This window comes from Centrocercus urophasianus, unplaced genomic scaffold (genome assembly GCF_019232065.1).
Source record: "Centrocercus urophasianus isolate 14NV4802_14NV808 unplaced genomic scaffold, USGS_Curo_1.0 seq_25, whole genome shotgun sequence".
NCBI lineage: Eukaryota > Metazoa > Chordata > Aves > Galliformes > Phasianidae > Centrocercus > Centrocercus urophasianus.
In genome coordinates, this window is record NW_024884811.1 from 10,876,207 (window position 1) to 10,897,145 (window position 20,939).

General features: G+C 35.8%; 1 protein-coding gene across 1 annotated transcript in view; it reads right to left on the reverse strand.

The window, feature by feature from the left end:
- Window positions 1-1,138: 1,138 nt before the first annotated feature.
- NDUFS4 (NADH:ubiquinone oxidoreductase subunit S4) overlaps window positions 1,139-20,939 on the reverse strand; it is a 44,816-nt gene continuing 25,015 nt past the window's right edge. Inside the window, exons 3-5 of the mRNA XM_042825911.1 lie at window positions 7,815-7,987; window positions 3,910-3,983; window positions 1,139-1,351 (exon numbers count right to left, since the gene is read on the reverse strand). Coding sequence (XP_042681845.1) covers window positions 1,248-1,351; window positions 3,910-3,983; window positions 7,815-7,987 — 351 coding nt within the window. The 3' untranslated portion in view covers window positions 1,139-1,247. The remainder of the gene's footprint in view (window positions 1,352-3,909; window positions 3,984-7,814; window positions 7,988-20,939) is intronic.

Consider the following 20,939-nt stretch of genomic DNA (forward strand, 5'->3'; position numbering starts at 1 on the left):
CCCAGCTGGCTGATTACACTGAAACTGCTTATAAACACCGGTTTAAACACATGTTAGCAGGCATATAAGGCAGCTGGTTAAAACTAAAACAAATTCGAACAACATACAGTTTCATGCCTTCTTTTTGCTAAAATTCATTGGATTGCACTTACGCTATTCATGAGCTCTGTGAAGAGAAATGTTTCGACAGTTTCTTTTACGAGAATTGGTTGAGATAAAATTTTAAACTGCCTATCAAAAAACATATCCCTCCTCCAATTTGTAATAAGTTTCTACGATCTTGCACTGATATCTCAATTTAAATACAATTTAAAAGAAAAATAAATAAATCAAAAGCCACTGGTATGTAAGACAAAGTATTCAAAACATGATATTGTACATTATTACAGTCAATGCTTTATTGTCTTGTAACACAGACCTAGTTTAGGCTGTATATTCAATACTATGGCTGAGATGCTATCATTATATCTCTTGTTAGGCAACAGGAAACTTCAGTGCAGATAAACACATAACTAGCAATAAAAAACACAGAGGAATATTACTTAATATGTATATAGTGATGTTGTGTGAGGCATCGGGACACTCTTTGAGACTTAATCTGTGAATATTTAACTGTTTTTGTTTCATGATAGAAGAGCACCACAGAAAAATAATTAGAATCTCAGTCTTCAACTAAGTCTTCTGCACATCTAATTCAAAAATGGTGGTTTCTTTTTATGTTATTCAATTCTGTTATTCAGGAATAATGACAATATTAATTTGAGAAAGAAGGAGCTTATACAGTATGCATTTATACAGAACTATTTAAATTATGTTCAAATGTTAAATTCTGCATCTCATACTCTGCTATTCAATTGATAAATTTGTCTTATGTATGAGAAAAAAAACACGCTTCCATTGAGAAACTTCATATACACAGAAAATTTAAACAAGATATTGAATATAAAATTACTGTGAAAGAGAAACCACAACCTTTCTTTAAAGTTGCAGCTGATTGCAAACATTCCTTTTGATAGATTCCTAATGCAGCAATTTTTTACAAGTATGAACACCCCAAATCTCCTCTATATATAGGGAAGTTTGTAACAGGTTCAATTGGAGACATCAAAAACATTTTAAATAGACATCACAAGATGCATTTGTAGTTTAAAGGTCAAATTTATTAGGAGATTAAGAGATGTATTATACGTGGACTATAAATACAGCACAGCTGACTTTATTCACAGTCATAGACAGCCAATGCCAACTTATTTTGTAGACACCCTTGTTCTTTTGTTCCAGGAAAAGTTTGCACCATAAGACTTGGATTTAGGTTTTGGAATCTTCTTTTCTTCCACATCATAGCTCCAGCCTAGGAGTTGTGGGGGAAATGGTTGGGGGAGATGAAAATTAAAAAAAAAAAAGAAAAAAAAGAACTTTTAGTATTCATTGCATACAAAATAGAGCAATTGCATCTTAAACCTTTTAACTTTAGTATTTTTTTCTCCAGATAGGAATCCACGATGTTACTCCTTTGCAGCTGGCAGCAGAGAATACAGAAATGTTGTGCACTTGACACATGCCTGTTCTCTCAATTGAGAGACTCTGCATACCTCAACTTTCAGTACCCCTTCAGAAAACTTGACAGTCATCAGCAAAAAAGCTCAATAGGGAACACTGACCATTTCTGTATACAGTTCTGCAAGTTCACAGCATTGCAACTCTAGGACATCACACAGGTACTAAGGCTCTGTGGGACAAAAAATGAAAAAAGCTGGGAAAGAAACAAGGGAAAGGGAGCATAGAGAAATCCAGTCCTAAAAGTTTGGGAAAGAATCATGACCTTGGAAAGGCTAAGAAAAAGAAAAGGTGGAACGACCAAGGTAAGGAAAAGCAAAGAACAGAATTCAACGTCAGAAGGGAATACAACGCTAAACTTTTTATAAGAACATAAGAAATTAAGAGAAGGGAATGAAGTGATAGAAGACAAGTAAATTATGTGATAGTTAAGCAAGAGAAACGCTAAAAAGTGTCAGAAAAGAGGAGGTGGAGACATCAGTGTTTATGTAAATCAAAATGCAAATCAATTGCAGCCTCCAGGTGCCTGGAAAGTTGCCAGGGCAGCACTCAGTATTCCAAAGTTTGGTCTCTTCAGCTGCAACATTTCACTCAAAGCTGAAATACCTGAGTGGAAGCTAGAAATGGTAAAAGTGTAGTTATAACTGATATTGATACAATGATAGATTTCTTCCTTTGCTTCAAAATGAAGTGTCTGAGAAGGTTTAACATATGCCTGAATTTTTACATTTGTTATTCACAGAGAATGCTCAATATATACCTGAAGACATCAAAACCTTTTCAAGACACAGGTCGTCCTGTCAATGAGCCTCAATTTAGTGTATCCACCAATAACACAAAAAGGTTACCTCTGATTACAAGGTTGAAACAATATTGATTTTTCTATAAGAACGACTGGAACACAAGGTGAGGTTTTGAAAATACACTGTTTCCATCTATGAAAGCACTGACTTTTGCCTACAGTTCTGATTAACAATATAAACTTGAGCAAACAGCCAGAACTACAGCCAGAGAAAGACTTTGGTATCACAACATTCAGCATTATAACACCTAGCTTCGAAGGCACTTGGCTGCTGGAATGGAATCTACAGCCCCAGCTTATTGCTTCATCATTTTATACTACAGATAAAGAGGTGCTGAGTGCCTCCGAGAGATTTGCAACTGCCTGCACAATTACTTGGGCTGCTATAGCTATCAAAAATCCACAATTAGTTACATCTAACTTTGGACTGAAAGAGGCTGCCATATGTGATAAGACTTCACACTCTAGAACAAGCTTCTTCAGTTAGGCACCTTCAGTTTTTCAAAACAAACAGCTGAGCTCATTATCATAGAAGTACCACAGTGGTGGGGGAGATAATTCTTGCCTAGAACTCTGTCATACAAGCTAAAGGGACAAAAAGCAGACTACTTTCTCTGGAAGAGCATTCTTATCAGACGACTAAAGGCTACTGTGACACGAAATCACTCCATCCTTGTTAAATAAACTGTATGTTTTTCAATAGTGATGTCAGATTGAACAAAAAAGAATTTAGGTCTACAGTCTAAACTTTTAATTTCATCCAGTTACAAGTGTCTCCCCCTCATTTCAATTTCAGACCATCCTTAGCAGTCACACTTTGGACAGAGATCTCTCCTGCTACTGTATTCACAGTACTCTTTTTCCAGCTACAGAAGATGCTTCAGGAGACAGGTGAAAAGGTAGCTCACCTGAGGTTCCAAAGTTCTTCAGTGAGAACTGAGTTACAACTGAATCCTACTTTTATCAGAATACCTGCAGTATCTAGGATTTGCGGAAGATAAACTTGAGGTTTTAAAGAATTTTGTCATGTAAAACTCAGGTAATTCTCACTGAGAGGACAGAGAACTGTGTTCCTCTAGATTTACAGATTTCAATTGTATCTCAGCATAGAAGCCAGGTGCCTACAGTCCTCTTTTCTTTCTAAAAGTACATCTAAATTTTTTGAAATTCCTATTTCCAGCTGCACCTGATATTGAATCTATTACTTACCGAGCAATTGGAATGCTAAATATACCAGATTTTAACAAGTCAAAAAAAAAAAAAAAAAAAAGAATCATACAGTTCAGCTTTTTAACTGCAAAAGTTAATCAATCTTTTCTATTTTTATAGGTGCACAGCAGAATCACCTAGCAACTCTATTCAATTTGGTCTGATCAAGAAATGTTTCTCTCTAATTAATCTGGACCACATACTGATGAAAGCTGTAGAATGCGAAAAAACCTTAACCTCCATGTATATTATTCCTGGTTTTAGCTCAGTTATACCAGTTCCATATATCCATGAGAACTAAACAAGCTGAATCTATCATATCTCATATGTATAATACGCACCATTTTTTTCAGCAAAGGCAATGGCATCTTCTTTAGTAGAGAAAGTAAGAAGCAGATTGGATAAAGGATCAGCTCTGTAAGAAATCAGATGACAGATTTCAACAACACTTAAAATATAAAATAATTATACCTGCATCTCAAATGCCAGCCAAAACCTATACTGCACCATATTTTGTAGTACACAATTTCAAAAGCAGACTAAATTTTAGCCATTCAAAATTCCTACATTTTTATTAGTTCTAGGATTAACTTTTACATTGTGTACAGTATTGTTTCTGTCTTCCAGTTTGCTGAAATTCCCCCCAACTCAATGAAAAAAATAATGTCATAAAGTTTTTTAGTCAACAAACTTGTCTAACTACTTACTGAGGTTGAAATAAATGCTTTTCAACAATCTTATTTCAATTTTGAAAGCTGTGCAGTCCCTCTCTTTTTGAAAGAATAGGAGGCTTAAGTCAATTTAGAACAGTTTAAGGAGGGAAGACGTCTACTGAGCAGCTAGTGGGCGAGTAATCGTATGCAGAATATCAAAGTGAGCAGAGCAGGAGTTAATGGGATGTTGGAGAGGATGTGAACAAGTTGAGATTTTTTTGTAGTCATGTGACCTCCAAAAACCACTCCAGTACAGCAATGAGATCTTAAGCCATCACTGAAAACAAAGTTCAGAAACTCAAGCTGCTAGCTAACCAATTACACAGTGATATTTTTTGATGATCAGCTATTCTCAATTACATTTCTGAAAGAAAGTAAAAAAGGAAAATGCTTTTTGAAATGAATTAAAATCTCAGTAAAAACCAGTATTTTTATTTTGCTTTAAAAGCTTAATTTAAAACAATGACAAAAGGTGAAGAAGCAGGGCTCTAAAAATTAATCAAGAGGACTTTCATATATACAAGAAATGGGCTGCAGGAGCACAAGGATTACATAATGCTTCCCTGAGCCAGCATGTTAGCCTGGGAGACAACTGCAAGACAAGACCAAATTGCAATCTACTATTGACAGAGCTGTCTCTGACTGTTCTCTTTGAAGCTATAAGGGTAAATGAAGAGAAAAAGCAACCAAAGATACATTGAACTCTATACAATGAAGGACAAAGACTGTGACTGGCAGAGGGGGAGGGGAAGACAGGGAATCTAGCTTCCAGCAAAGACAACAATGTAATTTTATCTGATGTATGTATAAATCCAATATATCCCCCAAGAAAAAAAAACCACATTGGATAACAGCAAACATAACACTTCGACATACCATGAGTTTTTCTAAAAATATGTAAATATTTATCTTATAAAAGCAGTATAGAGAATTAGAGACTATGAATTAGCTCATAGTGTGACCAAAGGACAATCAAGCAACCCAATATATTGCAGTACTTGGACAGTTAATGCTCACTGTTCATCTCTTCTGTGATCAGACTCTGAGGTTGGAAAAATCTAGTCAGTGCTACTGAGTAGTAAAAAAAGAAATTTGATGGGTAATGAGGAACTTGTACCTGTTCAGTGCTGCACATTTAGTGAAAACCTTCCCGAACAGAAGCAAGTTGGAACTAAAGAAATGAAGAAATCATGCGTTCTCTTTTCCTTTATGTTCATCCTTCATCCAATTTCAACACAGCTTTCTGATTTCTTTCTCTGAATGAGCTACCCATGTATTTAAATTTGTGCTAATCTGTGAGCAAACAGCAGAGTTCAGAAATGCCAACATGATGTCCTGACAGCAGTAACAGTGCTGCAGGATTTCCAGTGCTCTAGGCTGTCTATCAGTGACTGCAAATAGGAATTCCACATTTTGTCCTTTTTATATGATTCTATGCAATAGAAACCATATGATTTCTGTGTTTCTTAGCTTATGTTAGGATGTACTCAAGAACAATTAATTAACTTTCCTGTAATGAAGGCTACCAATTAAAGCAAAATGAACAGATCTATTTTACTTAGATCTATAACTGAGTTACTTGTACTGAAAAAAACAAAAAACAAAAACAAACTTATGAAGAGATAACAGTAATAAAAAAATATTAGGAAAGAAAATTAAGATTGCAAAATGACAGAAACACAGCAAAGACCTACAGGTAAATAAGTATATTGAGTCCAGAGCAAAAAGGGCTCATCACTAATTGCCAGACATTATTCAAAATTAAATGGCAAAATTGTTCTCTGGAGAAGAACTTCTGCAGAAATTTAATCTGAAGAAACTTTTGTTAGCTTTCTCTGGGGGTTGAACAGTAACTTGAAATTGCCAAGATGCCCACTAATATTTCTCGAGAGTTCTTTAAAGAATGAAAAAAAACAGTTTACAAAACCCTTGACCCAGCGATGTCAATTCACAACACAGCCCTCGCTTTTGTAATGCTTGTTATGCAAGAAATATTCTTCCCCTTACTGCAAAATAAAAATGCACTCGGGGGATGGATTAATTCAGAACAGCCATTCCATTTTATATACCTATGCTAAAAGCACTCCAGGACAATTTAGCATTCAGGTAAACTCTTAATAATGTGGCATATTTCTCTGGGTTGTTAGAAAATCTAAAAGACATTATTTTGGCTAAGAATGTGTAGAATCCCACTCAGAAAATTCACTGTCTGGAGAGGACACATTCCCAGCAAAGGGGAATTAGAGGAAAAGTTAAATTAAACCTGAACTATAAAGCTGGTGTTACTGCACCTGTTACAGAACTGTAATCTGTGCAGGGGTATAAATAAACCATACGGTGGTGGGCAGCCTTTGTGGGGAGCATAAGAAAGGTGGGAAAGGTGTATTGCTGGTCAACAGTCTATTACCTAATCTAGGCCAGTGTGAAACAACTCAATCATGGCTTGCTAAATAGAGTGGCTAGTCACAGCAGTGAAATCATACCAGCCAAAAGCATGTTTGATTATTTTAATTCCAAGTTAATATTTTTCCTCATCTAATGACATACTATCTCAGCTTTCCTAATTTCTTTGCAATGCTAATACAACCAAAACATTACAGGCTGCAAGTATCATAACTTGATTTCAGAGTTATTTTGAAAATCAAACTATGATAAATGTACAATATTAATATGTCTCTGGGGAAAAAAAAACCCTAAATATTTCATATTTAAATATTCAGATTTAGTTTCATCAGCAGTTTATGTTCTTTAATCATAAGTGCCTGTATGATTGTAGCCAGAAAGTTCCAGAATACACTGTATCCTTTCTGAAGTCTGAAGATTAATTTCTATTGATATTTGCTTACAGAGAATAATTAACTTTTCTGAACAACCTTCTAACAAAATGGCTTCCAATCAAAATTACAATATCATTGGAAGAATATAAAAGAATTCTAACCACACTGTAAAATGTAGGTTGTACACTTATTTAGAAAAAAAAAATTAGCTGCATCAAAGTTACATCTCTAAATTTTTGCACAGTTACCATGAAGGTACTGCTTTTCTGGATTTTGGCATATTTACGGTATTTACCAGTCATAATAGCTGAAAAAATTGGATGTTTTAAACAGTTTGCTTGTTAAAAATTGACTGTAGCTCCTCGTTTCAGATTTTTAGGATTTCTGTAAAACTTTGTAGAAAGAAATTCCAAGTGCTAGATATCATTATTTTATGTATAACCACATTTAATATATGGAACTGACAGCTGAGAAAGATTTATTGCTTCAGGTATCTAATAACCTTCCTTCCCCAGAGCTGTTATACAGCAATGTTACCTACAAATACAGTTGTTGAAATTTCTGGGTAACACTTTTCAAACTCTTTAAGAAGATTTTGTAAACTAAAATCTGTACTTAGATGATTGTTAATCATGACAAACCTACCCGACCATTTACTTGATGCAAGTGCTGTTACACAGATTTACAAATAGACGATTTCAAAGTTTATATGACCGGCTGAAGTCAAATATAGAGAAAAGCTCAGTAACTACTCACGTGGATGCCCAACCCATCAGAGGGTTCTCCCAACGCTCCCTGTTATCAAATTCCATCTTCCATTTCTTCGTGTTGTTAACTCCTGCCTGCATCGCATTGCGTGCTGGAACAAAAATGTGAACTCTTCTGGTTTTGATGTGCTCATCTGGAACACCAGTTAAAGTAGAGATATCCTATGAAAAATACAATGGAATTTGTTAAAAAGGGTTCACATGAAAGGTGTGTAAACTAATACTGCTTCTGCTTTTACACAATATCATGCTTGATTATTTTTTACAATCACAACATGAGAGTTTCGCAGAAATGTATGTTATGAGTCCGGTTTTATAACACTGAAGCAGATTCACAACTAGGGCTGCTGTCATCCTGCTTCCCCTGGCTCAACAAGATTTTGCATGGATCAGCCACCTGAACCTGCTCATCTCCCACCTATACAACTGCTAAAGCCAGAGGAGGAGCAGGACAACCCCTCCAACTGCAGCTGTGAAGCCAGGACTGATCCTATTTGCAGCAGCTAAAGCTACCATGAATTGTATCATGAACTCTTTTTTTTTTTTTTTTTTTACCCTCAAAAGGAAAATTATAGCATACATGGAAGCATGGACAAACCCCAAAACTCTACATTAACATCAGGAGCCTGAAACAAATATGAGCAGGTCTTCTCACCAAGATCCTCATCAGCCATTCGGGTGCTACACTGTAAATGATTTCACTCTTGCTTAAGGCTGCAGGTAATTAACAAACATCCAGACTGAACTATAAAGCAATCCCTAGCATGAAGGAAGAGGCACAACTTATCTGTTCTGCAATAATTCAACTGACATGGCAGAGCAGGTACTAGAACTCAGCTCTCTTATTTCACTAACCATTAGTTATTACATGAAATTGACCCCTCTTCTTTAAGCAGTAAGGCCAACCGTGTCACAGGCTGTGAGCACCTGTTTTTGAGAGTTGCTTCTTCTCAAGACTACTGGTTGATATTTAAGTGCAGAACAAAATTTCATGTCAACTCCTCAGTTGACTTCACTAATCTCTCTCAAACTGCAGGCCTTTTCTTCACCCCCCCACTCCATTCAAATTCAAGATACACAGATTACTGCAGGCTACCTAATTTGGTACGATTGGATTCCTCATCAACAGCAGGGGCTCTAATGCCCAGGGCTCAAAAACCTGTGTCAATCTGAGTACACATTTATTGAACAGGTACTGTACACTAATTAGTCATTTTTGATAGGGAAGTTTTCCCATGATTTTGCACCATTTGCCACTGGTAACATTCTTTGCTTTGGTATTCTTCTGAAGAACAAAAGGATTTAGAAGATTCCAGCCTTCCAAACAAAAACCATGTTTAATAAGGTCAGAAGTAGTTTGCCCTCCGCTCTGAAGGTTTAGTTTCTGAGCAATCTACAAATAAACATAATGAAGATAAAAACTAAAGGACCACAAAAAGCAACCTAAAAGAATTAGCTGTCTTTAATAAGATAGGGAAAAATCTCACATGAACTGCTACAAAAAATTACTCTCAGCAGCATCTGATATAATTAAAGTGAACTTTCTCTTTAAAAACTAAACAGTAATTACATAAAATTAAACTGTCAGTTCACCCTCATAGAGTAGAGTGTGAAATCAAATATCAAATCCATCTCTAAGGACTAAACTACTCATGTTCCTTACATACTTAAAAGGCCAGTGGGAGCTCCTTGGTCTCCCTCTCTTCCCTCCTCACTCCAGAAACAAGTAGTAAAGTAGTTACTAAAGTAGACCAAAAAAACCCTAACAGAAAGTTGGGCATATTGAACTCATCTCACTGGCAGTGCCATGACTCGCATGAAAAGGCAAACAAGTTTAAAGGAAACACTGTGGCTTTACATGTCTGTAGCTACTTAATTTATGGGATTTTGCTTTGCAGCAAACTTAAAAGCCCTTGGTGCTGACTCCACACCATCTTTTGAAATGCGGCAAGTCTCATATTTTTATGTTCTTCAGAAAATAGACTCTGGGAGATCAATCCCTCAAAACTACAGCAGGGAGCACGTCTGAAGCATTTCATTTGTATTTGCAATTAGAAAGAAGGCAAAACAAACAAATGCGCACACTGATTTTTCACACTCTAAATGTTCTACACAGACTAACAAAAGGCAACTGTCCAAATATCTTACCAATTCCATTACAAATGCTTTCATTAGGATCAAATAATGTTTATTTTTAATAACAGTCTAGCAACGAAAGACGACCACTAAGGAATATGTTGCAACACACACAGATCACCTCCTGACAGACAGACTGAAATTTCTGACTGCTGAAGCTTGAACCACAGTTTCAGGAGGAAATAGCTTCTTACTATAAGTTTTCTTGTTTGAATTCACAAATTGCTTTATTTTTATTTTTTAATGCAGTAAAATGAAGTGTTTTTAAAAACCCGGTTTGCTGTATTACTCTTGAAATACGTATTTTAACAAACATGTCTCAGTTGAGAACATTTTGCATTATTCTCCAGTAATTTTGTTTCCCCTTTGAAATAACCTGCACTTTGCTATGAACAAACCTGTTTTCTTGTTATCACCAAATACATCCAAATCTGCACATTTTTTCCTATCGTAATTCTCAGCAACTTCTATGTACATTATGAATTTTATGCTTCAGATTTGGAGGTCTTTTAATTGTTCTAGAAATCTCTGGGATAAAAATAAAACACCGTATAAACCAGTGTTATGGATGTATTCCATTTTGCTTTTTTGAAGCTCTGAATGCTAGAAACCATAAGAACTCTACATATTAATCCCTACAAGTCATGTTTTTTGGGCAATTGTCTGGCTCCAAATCAGTTATTTTATGAACAATATAGGATTCATCCCATAAAAATTATTTTCAAGGTGAAAACTAAACCTGCCTACTTTCAGAAACTAAAATATCTACATAGCGTTGCTAGCTCTTCACACTTTGATTCATTATAGCTGAAGTTTCCATGCCTTCTGGGAATTTAGCAATTGTTTATTGATATCTTCCCCATATTAAAGCTGGCAATTGAACAGACAGTTGTTAGGACAATGAGTTTCTGGCTTCCGAAGCCCAAGTTGTCCTGACATAAAATCACTGTTTTTGCTTGCTGTAGACATATAAGGTACTGTAGCAAAGCTGAGCTGTTGCCAAAGATATGGAATAAAAAGGCTTGGCATCTATCACATACTTGACACCTAAAGAGCACAGAAGCTCTAAAATTCCTATTCCCTGTAGGCGCACTCTTAGTCTAGACAAACTGATTTCTCACACTTTTAAAATGCATTACAACACTCTATTGTGATCATTTCATCCACACAGCTCCAACTAGTGACAGAAGAACCTGTCCTTTAAGCGACATTTCAATGGGCTAAAGCTCCCGCTCCAAGACTCCATTAAAACAATATAATACTTGAAAAGAACTGTGCTGCACTGGGTTGAACTCTCTACTGTGTCTTCAGAGCTTTGTTCTGAGTTCAAGTTCTCATTGAAACTACCTGTGAACCAACTTTCCAAAACAAAGATGTTTTTGACAGCTAGTTTCACACTACTATCTTTTTTTTTTTTTCAAAGTGTTCCTTACTGAATTTTGCTCTATTAGCATATTAAAATATTAGTGAGGTGTTCAGCATTAAAATTCTAAATAATAAGGTGACAACATAAAAGACAAGATCTGAACCATATAGCTTTTCTTTTAATAAAAATTAACAACCCCATTTCACATTTTTAATGTGGGCTATCATCTAAAAGACTCTTTATGACCATTTTGGTTTTGGTAATACAGATCTGTTCTCCTTTTTTTTTTTTTTACATAGTAACTTCTTAATATCCATTTATAACAGTTTTTTAAAGCAGAACAAATTGCATCCAGCATCCAACTGCCTACAAACCATGAGGACTTTGTGCCTCTATTAAAACTTATGCTTTTTAAAAACATGATGGTACTGGTACTGGTACTGGTACTGGTACTGGTACTGAAAGAACTGGTAAATCTGCTCTAGAAAGAGTAATAAGAAACGGTGGAAGTGCTATATAGAAAGAAGAAAAATGGGTACACAGGCATCAATGAAAACAAGATTCAACATAAATGTGACATTCAAAGGAAAGGAATTACTTCTTCAAGTAAGTTCCACACTCACAACACCAGAACCAAAAAATAAAAGAAACTGAACTCCGCAATTCAAGGTAAAGAGATAAAATGATTGAAAATATCTGAAATGTTTTTGAATGGGTGAGTCAGGTGTGCAGAAAGGTGTCATATTTCAACTCCAACATTTCTCCACGCATAGGCAAAAAGTGTACATAACTGCTATCAACAATCTATTTAGCATCCCTTTTTTTTTTTTTTTTTTAATAAAGGAAACGGGGAACAAGCAATGGGAAGTTGATGTCAAAACACAGAAAAACCTCCCAGCAAGCTTCCCGCAACCACCCAGGATTTAGAGTCTTGCTAGGCGCTCTCTTTTCAATACCAGAATTTCACACATTTCAATGACCATTATGACTTCAAAGAATCAAATTTTCATCATTGTCCGTCATCTGCCGGTTGATTTGTATAAAGGAGTTCTTCTGCATGCACTCCAGACAAAAGGCTCCTTACTTTCGTGGCTATATATCAAATTTAAAAGTTCTGTTTGTGACAGTTGTGTCTGTGGTAAATTAGGGTAACACTGAAGGAGTGCAGCTGCTCTGCAGGAACCTCCTTTTTGGCATCATTTCACTTAAATAAAAACTGAATAATTAGCTTCTGCCTTTATTAAACCACAAAAATGCCACTGGCCTTAGTAATTACTTCCGGTTGCCCCACCTACTTAACCTCAGGAGTTTACACTTGTTAGAAAAGAGGGAAAGGAGAAGTTTTCTGTACTTTATGGGAGTCCACAGCAGCTTGCTCGCTTTCCCATCCCCAGTCTGTTTTATAGTCTGAGTGCATGAAACTTGGCTGTGGATTCTTGTTGCAATATACTTACTGTAGGAGCTGTGATATGAAAGCACAGACTGGCTTGCATAAAGGCCACCAAATAGCTGCTTTGAAAGAAGGTTTATACCTAGTGGGCTCACCTGCTTCAACTGGAAGTCAGGATGACAACATATTTCTGCACTCCACTGCAGTATTTTTGAAGTCAGTGTAAGAGTACAAAGTCTACTATGGTAACTGTGAATGGAAAAATGGAGCAGAATGAACTCAACATGGTCAGACAACATTTATCTAACAGCTACAGACATAACAAGGGGAAAAAAATGTCTCTGCCCTTAGGAAAGTCTGTATCACACAGAATGCTGCTTTCTTTCAGGCTTTACAATCTTTTTGCATTATCATAGTGATCTGTGAACACGTGGTACTTAACATGTGTTCTCCCATCTAACTGCACGGAAGATCAACAAAAAACCTCAGAAAAGGAATGAAAGAAACATATTTGAAAAACAAAAATCCAAACACTGTAAACTTGAGACTGTACTCAATAATAATGCCAGCAAGACAGCTTCTATTTGAAGAACATATCTTTCCATAGGGAGTTGTGCAGAAAACACTACAGAGAAAAGGATATGAAACTGGCATTAATGGAAGCAGATATGATCACACTAATGGAATCACTTTAAGTGGAAAGGAGGTGTCAGCACCCAAAACTGCAAGCACTGTCAACTTCAGCAAACTGCTCATCAGTTTGCATTTCACAACCAAGGAGCTGCTACTTTAACAGCCCCGGTGGCCAAACTTTTGCTGTTGTCACACGACCTCCTTGAGAAAGACCTTGTCATCCCATTGCACAAAAGCTCACTCATATTTCTCAATATTTTGTGTGCCCAATATTATTTCATGCTGGTTGAGAATCGTGGCATACCACATCCAATACACCACCATTAAGTTGGTGTCACTTGGAATTTATTAGAGAACAAGATGAAAGAAAAAGCAGGCATAGACAGTTGGAGTTCCAAAAATCACAGCTGCTTTGTACAAATGTTACTTCATTATAAGCAGGAGACTTCCTCCTTCCCAACCAATCTTCCTATTCTTGAAACAATTTTAGTCTGAGTTGCATTCCCAAATTGCCCATACACATTTGTCCCCAGCAAGTCACAGAAAAATCGCATTTATGAAAGTAATTTATGCTAAAATTTAAGGTGAAAGCTGCTAAGTTGTGTTTATTTGAGTTTAAACCACAATGCTTAAAATAAAAACAAAACTATAAGATTTTGTATCTTCCTGATCGCCCAACAAACCTCAAACAGGGAGGTAGTTTCTTGGCAAACCATAATGCATGACAAACATGCAAAAAATGCCTAGTATTTAGTCTGTTTTTTTTATGAACAAGTAAACAACATTTTGAGACTTAGAAATAAAGCATTTGAAACACGTAAGTTCTACTTTCTGCACAGACAGGTACTGCATGCTTGGTATAGTTGTTTTTTCTGCCAAGGAGTCAAAGAGCAAGACAAAAAAAATAACTATTTAATGTAATTTTTTCCTGTAAGTGCACCTCTTAGCTTTGGGAATATTGCCTGGGTAAATGCCATGATAGAAAAAACAAACCAAGTGTATGATTTCACAGTTTGATGAAAATTAAGAAAATCATTATTAAATAGATGGAAGTAGGGTTGGTCAGGAGAGGAAAACTGGAAGAATAATATCTTTTATAAGAATAGATGTTGTGTCTAGTAATGATCTGAGACTTCAATGTGGTCATGACACTCTTTAGATTAAGAAAATTATAAACAAAGTGCTTATCCAGAACAACAGGTAAAAAAAGTCTCTGAATTATTTATAGCAGACTCTGTAAACTTCTTTTTCCTACAATACGGTAAGTTTTACATAGCACATACTATCTAGAATTCATTCAAAGCTTATGTAAGTAAATCTTTTGCTGACACACACACAAGCAACGGGCTTGTTTTTTTGTTAATGTTTGTAAGGCATTTAAAAATACCTTGCTTCTACAGTCAACAATTTTTTAGAGCTTCACAATCCTTAAATTAAAAACAGCAAAAAATCAGCTAGTTAAGAATAAGACAACAGCGGCATTTTTAGACCATAAACTTTCAAATTAAAGGAGAGGCGGTCTTAGTTTACCTGCATTTAGAAAGCCTTCTAGTATATAAAAAGAAGTTTCAATCACAAACACTAAGAGTCCTGGCCAACAATCCAGGAACATTGGCAATATTTTGTCTGTGCTTCCAAAGTTGTTTTAGTCAAGTCCTTACTTCTCACACTCACTAAAAGTCATCTTTACCTATGCATGGAGAGGAAGTGGCATCGTTTGTGTGAGATGTATGGTTGCCGTGCATTCTTGCAGTTTTGTGCAAAAACTGCCTTATCTGTTCAAGTCCCAAAAGATCCAAGGGATAACAGCATTCAAAGGCTGACTGTGACCTGAGGTACTACTTTCAAATAAGCACTGCAATTGCTGCTGTGAACTTGGGCTTTTACAGAGCCAATTTGTAATCTGGACAGCAAATACCTTAAAACCTGAGATGCCGAGTTCAAATTCTAATGCATGTCAAAATTTTAAGACTTGATAACTCCAGTGAAATTTCTTACAATGAGGCTGTAAACAACATCACTGCAGTGTACGAAACAGTATGGTGATTCAATTTAATTAGCTAGCAGTCTCCCTCGGCTGGTAGCTAGGGTACAGCATACCTAAAAAATTTAAAAGAATTCCATTATTGTGCACTCCGGTTTTCCTTTCGTTTCGCTTCCTAGCTACCTATTTGCTCCCTCCTTAATGGTAGCTGTGGAACACACATAGGGGATTTAACTTGAAGGGTTAAAATTTTAGTAACAACGCAGATTTTATTTAAAAAAATTATCTATATATATATATTCATCAAAGGCTTGCATGGAGGTAGCAAAAAGTACTGTTTCAAACTTCAATCTGACAATACTGTAACAGCAGTGCACAGTTTGCTACTAGGAACAATATCCAGAAACCCTGAGTTCCTGCTTCCATTGTGATGCGTGTTCTCTTTTCTTTACACCTTCTTTATAATTAAAGTGATTTCTGTGATCTTTGTCACAAAGTAACTAGTGGTTTGAGACACAGGGGAGAAAAACAGAAAGCAAATCCTCAATCAAGAAATGCAAATTCAGAGCAAGACCCCTTGTTTGTGCATGCTTTGAGAAGTTGCATTTAAGAAGTTAGAAGGAAGCCAGACCTGTTAAAAGCTGTTCCTTACCCTAATGCAAGATGTAATGCTTCTATGTAATATGCATGGACTTCAAAAGTTGAAAGGGGGTGCTAAATAGTGTACACAATTTCCATACACAGCAGGTAGTGAAGCAAGAAAAGAAGGGACACAGTTACCCTCGTTAAAGAGATGCACAATAGAGAACTGTTATGCAGTGCTACCATAGGAAGGTCTATGCATCAGGGATGCTGCGGCTATTAACAGCTTAAATGTGTGCTATATTTTGTTAATTAGTGCACACAGCTTTTAAGCCTTCATTGTGTTTTAAAAAGATCTTTTTGAACAGCAACGGATTCATTATTTCCTGGTGGGTTCATGGGACTTCAACTGTTTAATCATAATCCATAAATAAGTGGCTGAACACCACTGGACAAAAGCTATTTCTTTGAATCTACCTGTACGGTTAAAATGCAAGCATTCTACAACCTTTCTGTAAAAAGCAGAATCATAAACAGTATGTTTTACTGTTATTTTACAAGCCCTTTTTTTTCATCTGCTCTATCTAGAAGTTTGTTGTAATTTGTGCATAGACCTGTAGGTCTTAGCCTTTAAGGTTACTTACAGGGCACAAAATCATGGTCTTCTAACTTCTAATATAATGCCAAAACCTGTCATTAAGATAAAAAGCTTGGTATTCAAATTCAGTGATTCATTTTGATTCACTACAGCTTTCTTTTAAGTACTCTATCACTGTGGGGGAAAAAAATCAAAGGAGAATACAATGTGCAAATACGTTTACTGAACAGTGATATAACAGTAAGATTTTTTATTCTTTTGAAACAGGCAATACAGATGATATTCAGCCTCTGACTTATCAGACAGACAGAATTAGACGACCCATTCAATGCTTTTGAATGGAACTGGCATGGTGGCAAAAATGTGTTCCCCTAAGAAAAAATAAAAAACAGAACAATAAAGAATAAAATATGAGTGCTGACTACATTTTATCTTTAAAAAGGTTCTGTCCAGTTAACATGTTACTCAATGAAAACTTTCAAATATGTGATGGATAACAATGATGCTGGCTTGCACTAAAAAAGTGGATTTTTATTTTTTTTTTTAACATGAATACACATCCAAGTCTGTAAAGAAACACTGTCCACTTCTTCATGAGTTGGTAATAGGAATTACTCATCCTATTCTTATTTTTTATTTTTAACATATGCAGCATAATAATAGTATCTCAAGAAAAAGATACACTATTAATTTTGCATGTCACGGCTTTGTTAGCCCACACTTGGTAGAAATTTCTTACAATTCATGTTCTTCTCACTTCTTAACCCAATCTTCAGACTAATAAATAATAGAATAAAAGTTGTTTACTCATCAAGCAAAGGTGTTCTTTAGCACAAAAAGCAAACAGATGGACATTATGGAAAGGTTAGAATTGAATATGTCAAAACAGAGCAACTTCCCTATAGTGCTTCACAAGACATGAATTAAAAAAAACTCCGCAGTCTCAATATTAGATCCTTTCTCTATGGTCCTCATCCTCACTCACAGTTTAACATCCATAATTTGAGAAAGCAGCCGAAGGGTAGTTCAAAGGCACTTGAATAAGTTGTCTAAAATAATACGCTGTCTAAAATTGGAAGACCACCTCTTTACATTTCATCATCGATGATCTGAGTTGAAATATGTACTGAAGAAGCACCAAACTCTACTGTAGCATGCCTGCACCTCTCTTGCTCCTGCACAAGATATTCTAGGATTCCCATGAGATTACAGGGACACAGTTTTCCCTTCCAGATACAGAAAACTTTTTCTTTTCTTTCTTAAAAAAGCAGTTCAGCTAGAACTTCACAACTAGAAACAGCTTTCAATTCTGCAAGCAGGACTTGTGCCTCATCTACAGAAACTTGGATCTACTACATAAACGCAGAAAGAGACATTTTAGTGAACACAAAAACAATGGCATTACAAGGACTTGTTTACTTGGTACTCCTCTCAAGACAAAAAGAATTCTTGTTATCTACCAAAATATTTCATAACAGGGGTTACTATTTAAGTATTCTAGACAAGCTAGGAGTAATGGCACTGTTTGTGAGAACCTGAAAATATGACCTAGCCTCTGAAAAGAAAAACCACTTCACAAAACAGCTCTGAAAAGGAAGTTACTGCTTTATGCCTCTTGATTACTAAACTATATCAAGAGCTTACTTTTGTTCTTACTAGCAGTGATGCTTACATATTTGGACTTAGAAAACCAAACAAGCATTTGCAAGTTGAATAACCTGTTGGAAACCAGACAAACTAAACATGGCACAATGCTACTCCTTTAATTTGTTCTGAACAGTCATTGTAGCAAGCTCTTCAGAAAAAGTACTCTTTGATAGAAAATAAAATACTATGTAATGAAACAAACAACCTCCTGCATACCCTTCAAAGAGAGATATTCTTTGACCCAGTGCTCCCAGACTAAAGCCTTGAAATTTCTGCACAAGAATGCTGCATGAAGGAAGTCCAGACAAAACAGACACTTGAGATGTAGGCAGGTTGTATAACTTCAATCTCAGACACTCTTCCTTTCAATATCCAACACAGATAGCACTGCCATGCACCCAAAAAAAAGGCACTCAGAGGAAGAAGCCCAAATCATTTCCCCTATTCTAAAAAGAAGTATGCCTATACAAGGATGAAGATGCAATTGCAGCACATTGTTATAACAGTGGTTCACTTTTCACTAAGTTCTGGGCTCTCTGCAAAATATAGTTATCTAAAATGAAAAATCAAGCTGCCGTTTACTCATATAGCAGTATTTATTGCTCTTAAAAGACAGTACGTTTGAATAGAATTTCCTTAGCTTCTCTAACTGCTTAAAGGCATAGGAAATTTCTTCATCTAAGGTAGTAAATCGTTGCCTGCAGACATTCTTACAGAAAGCTGTGTTTTGGTATCTAGCCAACCAGGTTTTCTAAACCACTGCAATCTTGATCAAACTGTAACTGCTTAAAAAAAGAGTTGCAGCAAGCAGTATAGACTGAACTGAGCTACAATTGCTAGAATGGAAGAAGGATTTAATTGCCAAACAGCAAAACACAGTGAACTAGCAGTGCTGAAAATGTATATATAGCTACATTATCTGAAGCTACACACACCTGAACTTGTATAGCACTGAAGATCAAATTCAACTACCACATAAAACTACAAAAGAAACTGTCAAGTTATTTATACTATCTATGTTTAGAAATGAACACATTACTCTGGTAAACCACAATGATATACATGAAATGAGAAGGATTATTGCTCTTCTCAGAACTATTATAACCTTTAAATACTAGATGTCATATTAACATGATATCCAAGGCTTTTTTTTTTTCCTCCCCAGAGTAATACTGTTAGACTTCACTAAGAAAAAAAGAAAAAGAAAAGCGATGTTTTTAAAGATTATGTTTTGCAATAAAGATCTCAGACACACTAACAATGACTATAAAGAGTAAAAGAGTTTGAGTATTTAATTCAATGCAAGCCGACAGTTTAATTAAATATTTGTGATTCAAGCAGATGCATTTGTATTTTTATCTGAGAACATTTAGCTTTCTTTTGAATATTTCACTTGTACTGAAAGCAAGCATTACTTCTGAAATACTCCCAGAATGCAGCTTTATGGAAGGTGTTGATCTAATTGAGGAGAAAAACAAACAGAAAGAATACAACCTACAAGAAAGAAGTTTAGGGGGAAAAAGAAAAGAGGAAAAGCATAATAATAGTGGTATCTCCACCTGAAATCCACAGAGACTGCCATCAAGGCATCTATTCTTTGAATAAAACTTTGCCACATCACAGACTGTACATACAAGGCACACAAAATTCTCTAAACTACATTCCTCACCTAAAGAGGAATGCTGTTCTAAATGTAATCCTTTATGGTAACCAGTTGAATAAATACTGCAGTTAGAGTGGATTAAATGAAGAAAAGATCATTCTAAATTCTTTTATCCTATTAAAATGCTTTACGAACAGCTTGAACTCATCCTTAAGAAATAACCTGTAAGGAGTTAACAGTATATGAGAAACAAACAAACAAACAAACAAAACATCCACTGTATGCTTGTTAACACAGTAATTCTTGGAGAATTCTTGGCTGAATAGCAGTTTCAAGGAAAGAAAATATAGTAATCCTGCCTTTGATAACTGCATACTTTGCCAAGTATCTCTCTGTACTGAATTGCAAAAACAGCTCCTATAAGCAGTCCTTAAATGCAATATCACACTGCCTCACACACAATTTTGTGTCACATCATTGCATTGTTTTTCAGAGTAAAGCATAGCATATACCTTTGGTTCTTGGGAAAGGCTGTTAGGAATGATCACATTCTGCAAAGCACGCTAAGGTTTTATTTGCTATGTCCTTTATTTCACAGCACTGCAGACTATCAGATTGATACGTGATGAAGTTTCATCATTCCATGCTATTTTTCACTTATTTGTATATTTATTTTGAGCTGCAGTATCATCTCTGTTTATTATGAGATATATATGTATATATATATATGTCCATGTATCACTGTTCAAACTCAGAATGTAAAATTTCACTATTTTCCATGCCTCAAGCAACACTGGGATTTGGACGAATTCGTACAATTCACCCTGAAAACACTGTGACGACTGCTAATAATGCAGCCTTACAGAAGAAATGAACCAAACTATTTCTGCAACTGGTTACTGAATGTCCACGCGTGCTTTCTTCCCCTTAAGATGTTTGTCTTCTGAGAATCCTACTGATACACTGTTGCTCCTGGATTATCCCATAGTAAGCACAATAGACACTATTTGTTACCTATGGACAGCAACAAGGAAGCTACTAAGACTCCCGGTCCCCAGTTCACAACAGTTATTAATCAGTTTTGGTGTAGGCTGCTGCAGTATGTAGCACTCACTACCGTCTTGAACACAATCTAGAAAGTACGACCCTGAAAAAGCTGACATATTTTCTGCACC